Source organism: Rhinoraja longicauda, chromosome 17, assembly GCF_053455715.1.
Source record: "Rhinoraja longicauda isolate Sanriku21f chromosome 17, sRhiLon1.1, whole genome shotgun sequence".
In the NCBI taxonomy this organism is placed as follows: Eukaryota; Metazoa; Chordata; class Chondrichthyes; order Rajiformes; family Arhynchobatidae; genus Rhinoraja; species Rhinoraja longicauda.
Genome location: NC_135969.1, coordinates 22,593,636 through 22,611,634, shown reverse-complemented (window position 1 = coordinate 22,611,634; position 17,999 = coordinate 22,593,636). Strand labels below are relative to the sequence as shown.

General features: G+C 42.4%; 1 protein-coding gene across 1 annotated transcript in view; it reads right to left on the bottom strand.

Moving 5' to 3' along the window:
* Window positions 1–17,999, bottom strand: part of rnf123 (ring finger protein 123) — a 180,052-nt gene that overhangs the window by 140,505 nt on the left and 21,548 nt on the right. The window contains exons 7-12 of the mRNA XM_078414350.1: window positions 15,545–15,630; window positions 14,267–14,353; window positions 13,362–13,429; window positions 5,560–5,685; window positions 609–723; window positions 326–430 (exon numbers count right to left, since the gene is read on the bottom strand). Of these exons, the coding sequence (XP_078270476.1) occupies window positions 326–430; window positions 609–723; window positions 5,560–5,685; window positions 13,362–13,429; window positions 14,267–14,353; window positions 15,545–15,630 (587 nt within the window). The remainder of the gene's footprint in view (window positions 1–325; window positions 431–608; window positions 724–5,559; window positions 5,686–13,361; window positions 13,430–14,266; window positions 14,354–15,544; window positions 15,631–17,999) is intronic.

Below are 17,999 nucleotides of genomic sequence, written 5' to 3'. Positions count from 1 at the left end.
TTTTAGTTAGGAAAATCAAAATTCATACTGCTGGGTTGTAAACTAATCCATGGGTTCTCAAAACCTCAACAGATTTTACTCACTGGTTTCAAATATTCAATCAGTCCAAGAAAGAATGTTAATGTCATCTTGGATTACTGGGTTGCAGAGTTGCTGTTAGGTTCCATTTGCAGCTTCTGAACAAAGCAGCACTAAGTAAAGCTCATCCAGTTTTTCTAATGTTGCTCCAGTCAGCCCTGATTGGACACTAACAGTTGAACAGTGGTCTGGAGTAAAGCTGTGGTTTCATTGATACTTTTGCCGATTAGAATGGTCAAATACTTGCCATGAGGGGTGAAAAACAGTTGAAGATGTGCGCTAGTGTAATGAGCACAGTAGGTTCTCCCTCAGCTTGCCATGATGCAGGGTCCTTCTCCACCAGTCTTCCTTCCTATAAAAAACACATTACAAACTGAGTACTGCAACAAATTAGTTGCCTCTTCAGACTGTCTTCTGACGAATATCCATTCCCACAGCATGGTCACTGCCTTTCCAACACATGAACACTGATGACCTGTGGTGATAATTAAATAAGACTTCAACGATGAGAGGAAATTAAATTTCCATACCTGTATGTCGAAGCCGATAGTGAACACATTCTTTAGGTATCCCAAGAGCTTGTGTGCCTTCATGAGATCTGCCTCTGGTGGGTCTTGCATGGAACGATAGCCTTCCATTGGGTATGTGCAATGCAGTTAAGAGAAAGCAATGCCCTTCCGAGTTCCGTAATTTATTCAAATGGTAAATGACAGGGTTTGGCAAACTACAAGCTACTGACAGTTATCAGAGGCATGAATAATAGCAGAATCGTTAACCAATGGGACAGAATATAATGTCAATTTTCAGCATTCATAGCAATGTATCTGCAATGCTACACTGATTAGAAATCACAGTAAAAAAGAATCTTGGAGTTGCACTGACTTAAATTCTCTTGCATTCAAGAGAGAGCTAGATAGAGCTGCATTCAAGAGAGAGCTAGATAGAGCTCTTAAGGATAGCGGAGTCAGGGGGTATTGGGAGAAGGCAGGAACGGGGTACTGATTGAGAATGATCAGCCATGATCACATTGAATGGCGGTGCTGGCTCGAAGGGCCGAATGGCCTCCTCCTGCACCTATTGTCTATTGTCTACCAATGAGTCTGGTCTTTCAGTTTGTAGCCTACGCCCTTATTCTTCCTGAAAAGGGAAAGGATGCAATAGGTCAGCTGAGCCCCTTTGGGTTTCAGGTTGCTCTCAGGTGATACATATCTCAAAATGGTTGGGAACTAAGTCTGTGAAAAATTGAGTAATCCACTACCTCAGTTAGGTCAACTAACAGCATTCCAGGGCAACACTACAAGTTGACCATAGATTGGCTTACTGACCTGGAAAAATTGAATGCAGCACAGATAGTTGCAGTTCTCCCACTGTGGTCGAGTTACACTTGCAAACCAAGTAAGGCTAACTTAATTTAATTGAACAAGAAAGCATCTGGTCAGCAACATGTAATTTGCCATTTGTACTCATAAAAATATCTAGTAATCTTTAGACAGACTGCAACATGTCCAAACCTAGCTAAGGTCACACCTACTTGGTACTCTGTATTGAATAAACAGAATCACTAATGAAAAACAAATAAAACTGTAGATGCTGGAATCTGAAACGGGCACAGAAATCTGAAACAATCACAGAACAAACATGCAGTGGTGTAGTCGTGTAGCTGGTAGAGCTGCTGTTATCTCACAGCGCCAGAGACCCAGGTTCGATCCAGCTTTGTGTGTGGAGTTTGCATGTTCTCTCTGTGACCATGTGGGTTTCCTCCAGGTGCCCGGTTTCCTCGCACCTGCCAAAGATGTGCGGGTTCATATGTTAAAAGGCTTCTGTAAATTCACCTCTGGTGTGTGGGGAGTGGATGCAAAAGTAAGATAACATCGAACTAGTGTGAATGGGTAATTGATGGTTGCCATTGACCTGATGGGCCAAAGGCCCTGTTTCCGTGCTCTATCTTTCCACGTTGTCTCTTTCCACGCTGTCTCTTTCCATGCTGTATCTATCAATTAAATGCTTGAAGAACTCAGCTGGATAAGCATTGTCATTCTGGTTTGGGATGAGAAACCAGCCAACATTTCGAGTTTGGGAACTTAGAATTGGGGAATCACTACTTAAATAAATAAAATCTTTTGGAAGAATGGAAGAATTGGTCTGAAGAAGGGCCCCGACCCAAAATGTCACCAATCCATTTTCTCCAGAGCAGCTGCCTGACCCGCTGAGTTACTGCAGCATTTTGTTGCTATATTTGGTATAAACCAGCATCTGCAGTTCCTATTTATTATATTATATTAAAATGTTTTGGTGTTCTGATAATGTACTTCCAGATTTCTTTTTACATCAAATCTATCAAAAGAATAAGTCCCTCTCAAGCTTCATCAGTCTTCACAGGGTACATGGTTAGTTGACATTTTATGGTGCAGAGACAGTAGTCTCTGTGCATTAGGAATCGATGTCAAAGGTGAGATGAATAATGGATTAAAAGTATTATATATGAATGCGCAAATTATAAGAAGTAAAGTGGATGAGCTTGAGGCTCAGTTAGAGATTGGTAGATATGACATTTTGGGGATTACAGAGACGTGGCTGCAGGAGGATCGGGACTGGGAACTGAATATTCACGGTTATACGTCCGATAGAAAGGACAAGCAGGTGGGCAGAGGAGGTGGGGTAGCTCTGTTGGTGAGGGATGAAATTCAGTCCCTTGCAAGGGGTGACATAGGGACTGACGATGTAGAGTCACTGTGGATAGAGTTGAGGAATTGTAAAGGTAAGAAGACATTAAAGGGAGTTATCTACAGGCCCCCAAACAGTAGCCCGGATGTAGGGTATAAGTTATAGCAGGAGTTAAAACTGGCATGTAACAAAGGTAATGCCACTGTGGTTATGGGGGATTTCAATATGCAGGTAGACTGGGAAAATCAGTTTGGTTCTGGACCCCAGGAAACGGAATTTGTAGTGTGCCTCCGAGATGGGTTCTTAGAGCAGCTTGTACTGGAGCCGACAGAGAGAAGGCAATTCTGGGTTTAGTGTTGTCCAATGAACCAGATTTAATAAGGGAACTCAAGGTAAAGGAACCGCTTGGAGGTAGTGACCATAATATGATTAGTTTTATTCTGCAATTTGAGAGGGACAAGGTTAAATCAGAACTGTCAGTGTTGCAGTTGAACAAAGGGGACTATGAAGGCATGAGAGAGGAGCTGGCCAAGGTCGACTGGAAAAGGATCCTCGCAGGAATGATGGTGCAACAGCAACGGCAGGAATTTCTGAACATAATCCAGAAGATGCAGGATCATTTCATTCCAAAGAGGAAGAAAGATTCTAAGGGGAGTAAGAGGCAACTGTGGCTGACAAGGGAAGTTAGGGATGGAATAAAACTAAAAGAGATGTATAACATAGCAAAGAGTAGTGGGAAGCCAGAGGATTGGGCAACTTTCAAAGGACAACAGAAGGTTACAAAATGGGCAATATGACTGAAAAGATGGAGTACGAGGGGAAGCTGGCCAAGAATATAAAGAAAGGCAGTAAAAGCTTCTTTGGGTATGTTGAGAAAAAGATTAGTAAGGACAAATGTGGGTCCCTTGAAGGCACAAATGGGTGAAATAATTATGATTAACAAGGACATGGCAGAAGAGTTGAACAGGTACTTTGGATCTGTCTTTACTAAGGAAGACATAAACAATCTCCCAGATGTACGAGGGGACAGAGGATCTAAGGAGACAGAGGAACTGAAAGAAATTTGCATTAGGCGAGAAATAGTATTGGGTAGACTGATGGGACTGAAGGCTGATAAATCCCCAGGGCCTGATGGTCTGCATCCCAGGGTACTCAAGGAGGTGGCTCTAGAAATTGTGGACGCATTGGTGATCATTTTCCAATGTTCAATAGATTCGGGATCAGTTCCTGTGGATTGGTGAGTAGCTAATGTTATCCCACTTTTCAAGAAAGGAGCGAGAGAGAAAACGGGAATTACAGCCCAGTTAGTCTGACATCAGTGGTGGGAAAGATGCTGGAGTCAATTATTAAGGAGGTAATAATGGCACATTTGGATAGCAGTAAATGGTTTGGTCCAAGTCAGCATGGATTTATGAAGGGGAAATCCTGCTTGACTAATTTTTTGAGGATGTGACAAGTAAAATGGATGAAGGAGAGCCAGTGAATGTAGTGTATCTAGACTTTCAGAAAGCCTTTGATAAGGTCCCACACAGGAGATTGGTGAGCAAAATTAGAGCACATGGTATTGGGGGTAGGGTATTGACATGGATAGAGAATTGGTTGGCAGACAGGAAACAAAGAGTAGGAATAAACGGGTCCTTTTCAGAATGGCAGCCAGTGGAGAGTGGAGTGCCACTCGGTGCTGGGGACGCAACTATTTACAATATATATTAATGATTTGGATGATGGAATTGGAAGTAACACTAGCAAGTTTGCAGATGACACAAAGCTGGGTGGCAGTGTGAACTGCGAAGAGGATGTTAGGAAGTTGCAGAGTGACTTGGACAGGTTGAGTAAGTGGGCAGATGCATGGCAGATGCAGTATAATGTTGGTAAATGTGAGGTTATCCACTTTGACGGCAAAAGCAAAGAGGCAGATCATTATCTCAATGGTGTCAGATTAGGTAAAGGGGAAGTGCAACGAGACCTGGGTGTCCTTGTACATCAGTCACTGAAAGTAAGCGTGCAGGTACAGCAGGCAGTGGAGAAAGCTAATGGCATGTTGGCCTTCATAACGAGAGAATTTGAGTATAGGAACAAAGAGGTCCCTCTGCAGTTGTATAGGGCCCTGGTGAGACCACATCTGGAGTATTGTGTGCAGTTTTGGTCTCCTAATTTGAGGAAGGACATCCTTGCTATTGAGGCAGTGCAGCGTCGGTTCACGAGGTTAATCCCTGGGATGGAGGGACTGTAAAATGAGGAAAGATTGGAAAGACTAGGCTTGTATTCACTGGAGTTCAAAAGGATGAGAGGGGATCTTATAGAGACGTATAAAATTATAAAAGGACTGGACAAGCTAGATGCAGGAAAAATGTTCCCAATGTTGGGGGAGTCCAGAACCAAGGGCCACTGTCCAAGAATAATGGGGAGGCCATTTAAAACTGAGGTGAGAAGAAACTTTTTCACCTAGAGAGTTGTGAATTTGTGGAATACTCTGCCACAGAAGGCAGTGAAGGCCAATTCACTGGATGAATTTAAAAGAGTGAGATAGAGCACTAGGGGCTAGTGGAATTAAGGGTTATGGGGAGAAGGCAGGCACACGTTACTGATTGTGGATGATCAGCCATGATCACAATGAATGGCAGTGCTGGCTCGAAGGGCCTAATGGCCTCCCCTGCACCTATTTTCTATGTTTCTATTATCAACAAGTGCCACACATTTAAAGTTAAAAACATCAACTGGAAACGAATGCACAACAGAGATGAAGGCAGGACAGTTCAGTTTTACGACAATGTTGGACAACAGTTATTCATCAACCTAACACCCTAAAAAGGATATCGAATAGGCCGGCTGCCAAAGTTGAATGCCACAGACTCTTTGAAGGACAGGCTGATCGCTGGGAAGTACGCTATGCCAGGACCTGTTCTGATGTCTTCAAATGCAGTTCCCAACGATATTCCATTTCTGGAAAAGGAAGAACTGTGATTATTCCCAGTGAGATACAACTTATTCCATTGGTTTGCTTCAACAACATAGAGCAGGACAGCATTGAAATAGGTCCTTTGGATCACAATGTTTGTGTTGAACATGATGGCAATTTAAACTAATCTCCCCCATATCCCTCTGCTCCCTGGATACCCATGTGCCGACCTAAAAGCCTCTTAAATGTCACTCTTGTATCTGCTGCCACCACCATTCCTAGCAGCACATCCCAGGCACAACCTACTTCTGTGTAAAGAAACTTTCCCTGCGCGTCTCCTCCGACTTTCCTCCTCTGACCTTAACCCTATGATCTCTAATCTTTTACATTTCCAAAATGGCTCTGACTGCCCACCCTCTCAATGCTTCTCATAATTTTATATACTTCTCTCAGGTCTCTCCTTGGCCTCCAAAAGACCAAATAAATCAATCCAAGTTTATCCAACTTCTTACAGCTAATACCCTCTAATCCAGGTCACTCTTACCTTTTTCTGCTTTCTTTTCTATAAAGAATTATAGGTCACACCGTATTTCAGAAAAATAAAGCAAACAAAATGTTCACATTAATGCACACAAGATTAAAATGATAAGATGCAATCCAATACCTACCAATTAGATGACAGGGAAAAAAACATCTTGGAAGGTTTAAAATTAAACGATTTAGTAACAAAGCAAGGTTGTAGAATGTGAAGGGATGAGGAAATGCATGAGCAAAATGGCAGCTGGGGGTGGGCGGGATGAGGAAGGGCAGCCAGAGCAACAACGATCTGCTGTCCTATAACGCCAGAGTCCTGGGTTCGATCCTGATGATGGGTGGTGTCTGTACGTAGTTTGTACGTTCTTCCCTTAACCTGCATGGGTTTTCTCCGGCTGCTCCGGTTTCCTGCCACACTCCAAAGACGTACAGGTTTGTAGGTTAATTAGCTTCGGTGAAAATTGTAAATTGTCAATGGTATGTGTAGGATAGCGTTAGTATTCGGGGATCGTGGTCGGCACGGACTCGGTAGGTCGAAGGGCCTGTTTCCGTGCTGCATCTCTAAACTAAACTAAATAATGGGAAAGAGGGAGGGCGTGAAATAGGGAAATGGAGAGCAAGAAGTTGAGAAGAAAGGGCCATGGGAGGGCAATGGGATTAGAGACAGGGCAGGGAAGGAGCATGAGGCTGAGGGAGTTATAAAGACAGAATGGATACAGAGCAAATGGTAGCCATAAGTAGAGGCTGAGGGGACACAAGGCACGGATCAAGAATCAAAAGTTAAGAGGTAATCAATGTCACAGAGCAAATAGTGTGAACTAAAGGAGGCAGAAGGCAGAATTTGCAAAGTGCAAGAGCCAGATATCACAAGAAAGCAAGAGGCCAAGGGGACAAGAAACATAAAGGACAGAAAGGGCAAAAAGGCAAGAGAGGATAGCAAAGAGCAACGGTCAAGGAGAGTGAGCAGAGTTAGGAAATTTTAAAGGTCTAGGAGTCTTTCACTTACCCGTTTAATTTTGCAATTAGCAATTAATATTCAACTTTAACTTTTATATAGATTCTAAATGCTTATCACTGCAAAATGACAGCTAGTTGGCAATGCACATAACATCGGGGGATAGTTAGTTGGTAATGAGGGTGTTTGACTCAGGCCTTTGAGATCTTGACTGGTGCAAGTACAGGAGGCTTTTGCTAACACATGTTACTGCTTCGACAAAGTATGAAGATATTTGCAGACCTCCCAACATTTGATTTTACAAGTTCATAATTTTGATGTCCAAAATTCTGAATTTTACATCAAAATTCATAATATGGCGCATAATGCAACTTTTCAGCAACAAAAAAAAGGTATGCGTGCCAAATAAGCATATGCGTTGCGCTACATTCATGTGTGAAAAATGACTATTATTTCCAACAGCCCATAGTTCTTGGACTACATGTACAATGTCAGGCCTACATGAGTATATTCTGCTATTTATAGAAAGGTTATTAAACAGATACTTTTTGCAACACAAAGAAAAAAATGTTTTGTTTTGTTTTTTCTATTTTGCTTTTTCCTTACACATCCCAATTCTCTTGGTATTGAATAAAAGAACAATGGTCATAAAATGTATGGCTAAGTTATGAAGAAAGAGTTGATATATGCGACTCGACTAAGCATATGGAAGTACTTGTTGAAGTAAATACGCACATTAATTGATAATCAGCCCAAAAAAGGTAGTAACTGGCTTTTCTGCTGTGTTTTATATTTTAACCCCATCTTAATTAATTAATATAGTTATATAATCTTGCACTTAAATTTAATATTTACTCATTACAGTTCCACCACTGATTTTCTGGCACTCTTGGTTCCAGAGCTTTGCTGGTTCATCCAGCCGGCCAAGGAAGGTGGCTATGGGGAAAGATGTGCTGGCTCCAGCTGGGCTGGAGTTCCAGAGCCCCGACCGCAGGTTGCAAATTCAACCCACCATGCAGCCATGGAAGTCCCGAAGAGGTCGAGATTGGCTGCCTTGCCCATCCTGGGTGCCACATTTTCGGGGAGACTTCCAGAGCAGGGGGATTTCTCACGGAACTCCTTGCGGCCGAATTGACAAATTGGCCATGGAAGTCCGGAGTTGAGATTGGCTGCCTTGCCCAGCCTAGATGCCACATTTTTGGGGAGACTTCCAGGGCGTGGGGGATTTCTCGCAGAACCCTAGCGACCAAATTGACAAATTGCAATTACCGACTGTTTTGCGGAAAAATGTGAGGCGAAATCGGAATGGCAGGAAGGAAATAAGAAAGCGGAAATTTTCCGCCAAATTCGGAAAGGTTGGGAGGGGTGTATTTGGTGAGCAGAGGAAATCTGTGAAGTGGGGAAGAGATTCAAAACATCAACTAGAAACTAATAAACAGGGATGAAGATGGAACTGCTCAGTTTTACAACCATGTTGGACCACAGTTATTCATCCATGTAACCCCCTAAAAAGGATATCGGATAGGCCGGCTGCCCAAATTGAAAGCCACCGATTCTTTGAAGGACAGGCTGATCAAGCTGATTGAGATTAACTTGTGACTTGAGATGTACGTTTACTGCTGAAGTAAACAAATTTATAGCTTTTGTGTCAACTACCCCTTGCAAGCATTTTGGCAATTGTCATGTAACTCTTCTACACTCTCTCCTTTTTGTCCTCAGGACAACAATTATCAGCCAATTGACAGAGTTTTATAATTTTCTCTTTATTTTCCCTCTTCGGGGTCAGTGGGTTGCCCTACCATCATGCCCAGGATGCATCGGTACTGCTAATACCCTTAGATGGGCACAACAGCATTTTAAAGGGCACATTCAATCAAAAGTAATGGAGAAATTAAAAAAGATCACTATCCCATGGGACAAACTAATGGAATTAAAATCCCAAAAGATCCTGGACCAGATGGTCTCATCCAAGTATTTCAAAATAAGTAGCTGCAAAATTAGTGGATGCATTTGTTACAATCCTCCCTACATACTGAAAAGGTTACAATACTCTTGAAAACCATAAATGCAACTTCATTGATTCAAAAAGCTAAGAGGCAGAAATTCAGGAAGCAATGGTTCTGTTACATTGATTTTACTCATTAATTGTTTGGATTTCGAGCACAATGGGAAGCCCAACAGTTCTGGCTCATCAGCTGGTGCACCAGTCAGTCACCTACATGAACACTTGCAGCCTTTCTGAGGATATCCCCAGAATGCTGTTGAGATAAGACATTGGTGGAATGCAGAGTAAGGATCGTGCTATTGGATGTCAAGGATAGATAGTTAAACTCCCTCTGATGCCAATGTCATTGTTTGGCACCGACGAGTTCTGCAACACCCTCTCTCGTTGCTCCTCATCATTACTTTTTTGCATATCTTTCATTTCTTTGGTCTATATATCTCTGTATATCACCGTCTATATCCCCCATTTCCCCTTCCCGACTTTCTGTCTGAAGAGTCTCGACCTGAAATGTCACCCATTCCTTCTCTCCAGAGATGCTGCCTGCCCCGCTGAGTTACTCCAGCATGTTGTGTCTATCTTTGTTGCATCTTTATTTGCATGGATAAGTTAGGCTGAAGGGCCTGTTTCTGTGCTACCATGATGAACAGTAGCCTCTGCTGTTTTACATACGTTGCAGCTGTGCCTGGTACTGCTCCTGGTGGGTCCTCACTGAACCAGATCATGATCATTTGACTTGAATGCCTCAGATTTGGAGTTGACCACATGGTTTATTGTGGTTGCCAGTTAGGGAATTCTCGTATTGTCTTCTTTGGCACGCATTACTCGGCACACTTACTGATGTTGTTTGTGATTGTAGTGGCATACTCATTGAAGTTAGCCACAGAGACCTTGAATATGGACTCACTCCTTGAATACCCACTCACCACAATCACAAAGGATCTCATATGTTTCCTCACACCAGCACTGTACAACTTTCGGTACCGGATCTACTGAATTCAGTTTCTGTTTGTAAGCAAGGAGCTTTCAGAACCACTGCTAGGTGGCAGATTTTCCAAAATGTAGTTCGGGGATAGAATAATTGGCATCTTTCTTGATTGTGTAGCAATCGTTGAGGGTGTTTGGGCTTCAGGAGGGACAGGAGATGTGTTGATGTGTTGAGATGTAGATAGCACACACGAGGTTCATTTGGTTGAAGTCTCACGCTATTAGGAACTTCATTCTAGGTGATTGTTAGCGGTGTATAATTCATCCCGTGCAAGCTTAAAATGTTGCTAATGATTATGGTGAGTTTCAGTACCACATGCATAAAGTATCGTCCAGATTTTGAACAACAATAAATGAACATTGGTAAATCAGTTGTTTTTTAATAACAATCTGGTAGTTTCACCATCCCTTTTGTTGATCTGGACGCCACTGCTTATTTTATGCAAATGAAAGTTGACCATTTGACCCATTGACTGGATTTGCAGTAATCTGCTGCTCATCAACCACAGCTGCTCTTGGCACTAATACCTGAATACATTTTCCTTCATGTAGACCCTGGACCACACCATGCACTTTCCACTTCTTCCCTGAGTAGCCACTCCTGAGTGCACTAGAAAACCACAACACAATTACTGTGCTGACTCTTCACTACCTGTGTACAGCCTCACGAAGAGAAATGCTTCTAACAGCCACATTATTCAACAGGGCTGTGAAACCAAGTACCAATATCAACCCATTGAGTTTCAGGTTAAAAGCCTAGAGTTGTAATGTTATTCCAAAGAGGAAGAAAGATTCTAAGGGGAGTAAGAGGCAACTGTGGCTGACAAGGGAAGTTAGAGATGGAATAAAACTTTTTTTTTTAAATGTATAAGAAAGCAAAGAGTAGCGGGAAGCCAGAGTGGGCAACTTTCAAAGGACAAAAGATAGCAAAAAGGGCAATAAGGGCTGAAAAGATGTGGTATGAAGCGAAGCTGGCCAAGAATATAAAGAAGGACAGTAAAAGCTTTGTTAGGTATGTTAAGAGAAAAAGATTAGTAAAGACAAATGTGGGTCCCTTGAAGGCAGAAACGAGGGAAATTATTATGGGTAACAAGGACATGGCGGAAGAGTTGAACAGGTACTTCGGATCTGTCTTCACTAAGGAAGACACAAACAATCTCCCAGATGTACTAGTGGACAGGGGTGCAAGGATGTGAGGAACTGAAAGACATTTGCATTAGGCGAGAAATAGTATTGGGTAGACTGATGGGACTGAAGGCTTATAAATCCCCAGGGCCTGATGGTCTGCATCCCAGGGTACTCAAGGACGTGGCTCAAGAAATCATTGGTGATCATTTTCCAATGTTCTATAGATTCAGGATCAGTTCCTGTGGATTGGAGGGTAGCTAATGTTATCCCACTTTTCAAGAAAGAAGCGAGAGAGAAAACGGGGAATTATAGAGCAGTTAGCCTGACTTTGATGGTGGGGAAGATGCTGGCGAGGTAATAAAGAGGTAATAATGGCGCATTTCGATAGCGGTAAAAGGATTGGTCCAAGTCAGCATGGATTTATGAAGGGAAAATCCTGCTTGACTAATCTTCTGGAATTTTTTGAGGATGTGACAAAATGGATGAAGGAGAGCCAGTGGATGTAGTGTATTTGACTTTCAAGAAGCCTTTGATAAGGTACCACACGGGAGGTTGGTGAGCAAAATTAGAGCACATGGTATTGGGGGAAGGGTATTGGCATGGATAGAGAATTGGTTGGCAGACAGGAAGCAAAGAGTAGGAATAAACGGGTCCTTTTCAGAATGACAGGCAGTGGAGAGTGGAGTGCCGCAAGGCTTGGTGCTGGTGCCGCAACTATTTACAATATATATTAATGATTTGAATGATGGAATTAGAAGTAACACTAGCAAGTTTGCGGATGACACAAAGCTGGGTGGCAGTGTGAACTGCGAAGAGGATGTTAGGAGATTGCAGGGTGACTTGGACAGGTTGAGTGAGTGGACAGTTGCATGGCAGATGCAGTATAATGTCGATAACTGTGAGGATATCCACTTTGACGGCAAAAATAAGGAGGCAGATTATTATCTCAATGGTGTCAGAACGGAGATGAGGAAGAACTTTTTCAGTCAGAGAGTGGTGAAGGTGTGGAATTCTCTGCCTCAGAAGGCAGTGGAGGCCAGTTCGTTGGATGCTTTCAAGAGAGAGCTGGATAGAGCTCTTAAGGATAGCGGAGTGAGGGGGTATGGGGAGAAGGCAGGAACGGGGTACTGATTGAGAGTGATCAGCCATGATCGCATTGAATGGCGGTGCTGGCTCGAAGGGCTGAATGGCCTACTCCTGCACCTATTGTCTATTGTCTATTAGGTAAAGGGGAAGTGCAACGTGACCTTGGTGTCCTTGTACACCAGTCACTAAAAGTAAGCGTGCAGGTACAGCAGGCAGTGGAGAAAGCTAATGGCATGTTGGCCTTCATAATGAGAGGATTTGAGTACAGGAGCAAACAAGTCCTTCTGCAGTTGTATAGGGCCCTGGTGAGACCACATCTGGAGAATTGTGTGCAGTTTTGGTCTCCTAATTTGAGGAAGGACGGCCTTGTTATTGAGGCAGTGCAGTGTAGGTTCACGAGGTTAATCCCTGGGATGGAGCGACTGTAAAATGAGGAAAGATTGGAAAGACTAGGCTTGTATTCACTGGAGTTTCGAAGGATGAGAGGAGATCTTATAGAGACGTATAAAATTATAAAAGGACGAGACAAGCTAGATGCAGGAAAAATGTTCCCAATGTTGGGGGAGTCCAGAACCAGGGGACATAGTCTAAGAATAAAGGGGAGGCCATTTAAAATTGAGGTGAGAAGAAACTTTTTCACCCAGATTGCGAATTTGTGGAATTCTCTGCCACAGAAGGCAGTGGAGGCCAATTTACTGGATTAATTTAAAAGAGAGTTGGATAGAGCTCTGGGGGTTAGTGGAATCAAGGGATATGGAGAGAAGGCAGGCACCGGTTACCAGATTGTAGATGATCAGCCATGAACACAATGAATGGCAGTGCTGCCTTGAAGGGCCAAATGGCCTCCTCCTGCACCTATTTTCTATGTTATTCCCTATTCTTGATTTCAATTTTGAAATAGATTGTAACGAGGCTGTCAAGAAGGACTGCGTAGTTCCCTGAATGTTTTAGTAAAATAATAGAAAATAATTAACATTTTTAACATTACCACACATAGTCTGTTAATGTGGGAGAGGTTTAACACTCACAGGCAGAAACCAATCTTCCCTTCGTCAAGGTCTATCACACAAGTTACAACATCACCAGCTGCCCAAGCCTGGAAAAAAAAAGTAAAGTATAGACAATATTTTGCCTGGAAAATTAAATTTACTTTTCATTCTATTGTAAGATACCAGGCATCAATCATCCCTAGTCACCATAATGGGACTGTAACGAATGTACAGGAAGATTTGTAAACTGATCATCCATTGTCACCATTACTCTAGAACCAAGGTCACACCAACCACAGTCATTGAGGTGTACTATGCAGACAAGACCTTCATGTGTGTTCAGAGGATGAACTCCAAGCGATTATGGACTTCTGCTCTGAAGCTTGATAGAGAATGAGCCAAATACAGAACATTTGCAAGCAAATCATCGCACCTATGTACAACGCAGCTGCCCAAACTATCTAGATTTATAATGAAATCTTGGAAAATGTAAATCGCATTCCCTATCACAGAAACCACCTGCTAGCACAGGCATACGAGGAAGATGAAATTCACCGCACTATCCAGTGCCCCAGCACAATCTTTTGCTGTCTGAAGAAAATAATATTCGGAGATTATGACCTCAAATCCAGCATAGTCCACCGGAGCTGCAATGATCTCCATTTTCTCACAAGCTTCTAAGACCCGGACAAAGATAAAGGTTAACAATGGTGATGAAGTGAAGGAAAGTGATGGAAAACAATCTTTACAATGGATTATGTGTAGAAAAGAAATCATGCAAAATATCATGGCTTCCCATATTGAGAGTAAACAAGAAGTTAAGAGGGAGGAGGGAGAGGGAGATTGAGAGAGGGGATTGAAGGGGGAGAAGGGATCGTAAGAGAAAGGCCAAGAGAGAAGGAGACAGTAATTCCAATCAATGACTAAGTCCGCTAGTCACTTACTTTTCCGTAATTAGTGGTGGTAACATTCCACTTGCGAACTCTATTTCCATCATAAGCATACGAATCTGAGGTGTCACCCACCCCTTCCTGTGGAGTAGGCAAACAGGTGTCAGGAACATATACACTGAATACGCTGCCAAGAATACTACACTTTTCTAGCCGTAACACTTACAAATCTTCAGGTAATCCCTGCGTAAGAACATGAATGTCAGTCAAGTACATCTCCTTATGATCTAATAATATAGTTCAACTATCAATCAATAAGTGTGTGATTCAATTATAATTAAACACATTTTCCTATCATCGCTGTGAAATAATGAGTTCATGAACAACCTCTGTGAAAAAGTTTGAAAATGAATCAAACAGATTTCAATGATCTTTGAGATCAAAAACTGCAGATGCTGCAAATCTGAAACAAAAATAGAATGGGCTAGAAAACTAATTTTAGCTATGCACTCTCGCCTTTGACATTTCCACCCTGGAGAATGGATATGACAGTCTGTGCTATCCATGTCTCTCAGTTTTACATGGTTAGGAGGTCTTCCCTCAGCCTCCAACACTCTAGAGAATAACGTAATTGCTAACACTTTTTGTTTTTCACTCCATTTCTGCCCCAGCATTCTTTCACCACCAGCAGGTCACTGCCCAGCATTTCTCACAAACAAATGGGACCAGCGAGATGTCTCCATGAAGTTTTACACGGCACATGCAACATGCTTAAATGAAAATACAGTTAGCATATTTCACATTTATTGCAGGAAGAACGCTTTAATAGCGGAAAATATAAAGACAATTTTCCAAGTAGTTCCTCAAGATGTTTTCATAGAAACATAGAAAATAGGTGCAGGAGGAGGCCATTTGGCCCTTCGAGCCAGCACCGCCATTCATTTTGATCATGATTTTCTCCATGATTAATTGGTTAAAACAATAAGATTCAACCTCAAGCATTGTACTAATCCTTCCCTCTGGATTCTGTACCAGTCCTATACTCACCTGAGTTCCCATTCTCCACCTCACAAATTTTGCATGCCCAAAATGGGATTTTGGCTAACTTGGAGCTCTGGAATTCCTTCCCTAACCTCTCATTGAAACTAATGTTCACCGAACTTAATAAATCGTTATGACACGAAATGTAAACCTATTTGTTAAGTCTCTTGCCGAGGACACTTTATGTTGAAGTAACTACATAAATGCAGATTTTTATTAGTGAATCACCAATTTGTTAAAATACCTTACCCACCCACCTTGCAAAGATGCAAGAGAAAAATATCATCTCACCTCCTGATTGAATCTGCAGTGAAGGGTGCACCAACCAACCTGCATTAGCCCCTGAGAGGAGATCAGAACTTCATACATCCACTTGCCTGTGGCCAATAACACAAGAATCAAAATGATATCAAACATACCAGCAGCACACAAGCATAAAGAATTTAGGTCTTTCCACATGTCTCACCGACAGTTCACACCTTTGTATCATAATCTCAAACTGTAGAATAGGCATCTAAAAATAATTTAAAACATTGAATTACGCTGGATATTGCTGAAAACTGCAAAGAGAAAATTGAGAAAGTGATTCTCCATTTGGGTAGCCATGTTTTGACAAAGCACCAATTTTTAATGAAGGCAAAATGGAAATATTGGTTTGAAACAACTGGCATCCATGCTTGAAGGGAATGGAAAACTTTTCGGGTCAGAACCCTTCTTCAGTCTGACTCAGACCAAAGGGTCCTAAACAGACCCATTCCTTCCTTCCTTCCACAGATTCTGCCTGACCCACAAAGTTCCTCCAGCACTGATCCGCTGAGTTACTCCAATACTGTGCCTTAACCTGAAATGATAATTAATTATTTGTCTCTCCATAGAATGCTCTATGAGCATTTCCAGCATTTTGTGCTTTTACTTTACTTCAAAACCATCTCCAACCCTCCCAGATTGCTAAAATAGCACTTCCCACAAGTTAATGGGTCTTTTCAAGCATTATTCCGTAAGATTAATGTCAAGTACTGCTAACCCAAAGCCCCAAATTAAATGATATAGGCAGAAAATCAACCCCCAAATTAATGAAATATTTAAATCCTGATTATACCTCGGATTCTCATCCTATTAATGAGCCAATCCCTGCTGCGTGAAGATTTACTTGGTGCATTCCCAAGGGACTCAATATCTCTTGTCATCTTTAGTTTTGTATTATTTTTATCCCTTTCCTTGACGGAGATGCGACTTTTTCCGTATCATATTTCTGTCCGCACTGCGGCCTAACATCATGGAGCTGGCGGTCCCTTTGCTGGGGATCGACTTCGGGAGCTCCAACTGCGGGAGCCTACGGACTTAACATTGAGGAGCTTGTGATCCCTTTGTCAGGGATCGACTTCAGGAGCTCCAACCGTGAGAGCCTGTGGACATAACATTGTGGAGCCCTTGGATAGGGGTCGAATTTTGGAAGTTCCAAGCCGCAGGAGCTTCGACCACCTAAACGCGAGCTCTTCGACTGCCTCGACTGCGGGAAAAAAAGGGAAGCTGATAATACATTATTGGCTTCCATCACAGTGCACTGTGGTGGATGTTTATGTTAATTTTTATGTAGTTGCGTGTAGTGCTGCTTTTTTGGTATGACTGTATGGCAAATCAAATTCCTGTATGTTCTTACATACTTGGCTAATAAATTCTATGTATCTTGTATCTAGGGTTCCCTACTCCTGGCAGACTTGCCCTTCACTCCAACAGGAACATGCAGGCACCGAACTATTGTTAACTCATGTTTAAAAGCTACCCATTTTCCCAAAGTCTCTTTATCTACCCATTTCACTGCATCTTACTGCAGACGTTGAAGGAGCAGAGTCTTCTCAAAAAGTACAGCCAGCTCTGTCCCTCCTTGTACAGGGCCTCAGCGTTCCAGGACAAGTCCAGTTTACTGTCCAGGTGCACACCAAGGTATTTGTACTCTCTGGTAATCTGCACATCCACATCATTGATGGAGATAGGAGACAGGGGTGTTCCTCTCCTCCTAAAGTCCACCACTAACTCCTTATTCTTGTCGGTGTTGAGCTGCAGGTGATTCCGCCCACACCACTCAACAAAGTCATTGACTACACAACGTAGACAACCAGGAGTCAGCCACCAGATGGGGCCATGCGAGTGCCCATGTCTAGATCTTCAATTTGTAGAAATGGGTGGAATCAAAAGAGAACTGTTAATGGGGAGAACAAGGTCTACCAGGCAGATGAGAGCATTAATAGAGGGGAATTGATTGAATATATTCTAGAAAGAAGAAAAGGGCTTCAAGGTCTTTCTGATAGAGAATGGCAAATGAGAATTTCATATGAAATGCTATTTTACTGAGAAACAATGAAAATCAACGTTATTAATGAGTGGTTGTGACTTGATGAAAGTTTGGACATGGGCAGTAGAGTTTAGATGATCTTGTTTATAGATGGTAGGAGAGGGAGTCTGGCATTTTATGTGACCCTAAGGAAGTGAAGGTATGGGCTAGAATTATACCAGAAGATGAGTTGGGGAGTTATATGATATTATGAAGGTGGAGAGAGTGGTCCCAGCAATGTAATAAATCTGTAGCCTGGAACACGTTGGAGTCAGTAAGTCAATGTTGGAACAGCTTGGTTCAAATCAGACAGTCGGGCAGGAAAGTAGGTAAAGGTGTTTGTGGTACAACTGAACTATCTGTCTTTGATTTTACTCCACATTAATTCCAATGATACAATGCAACATGGTCAGA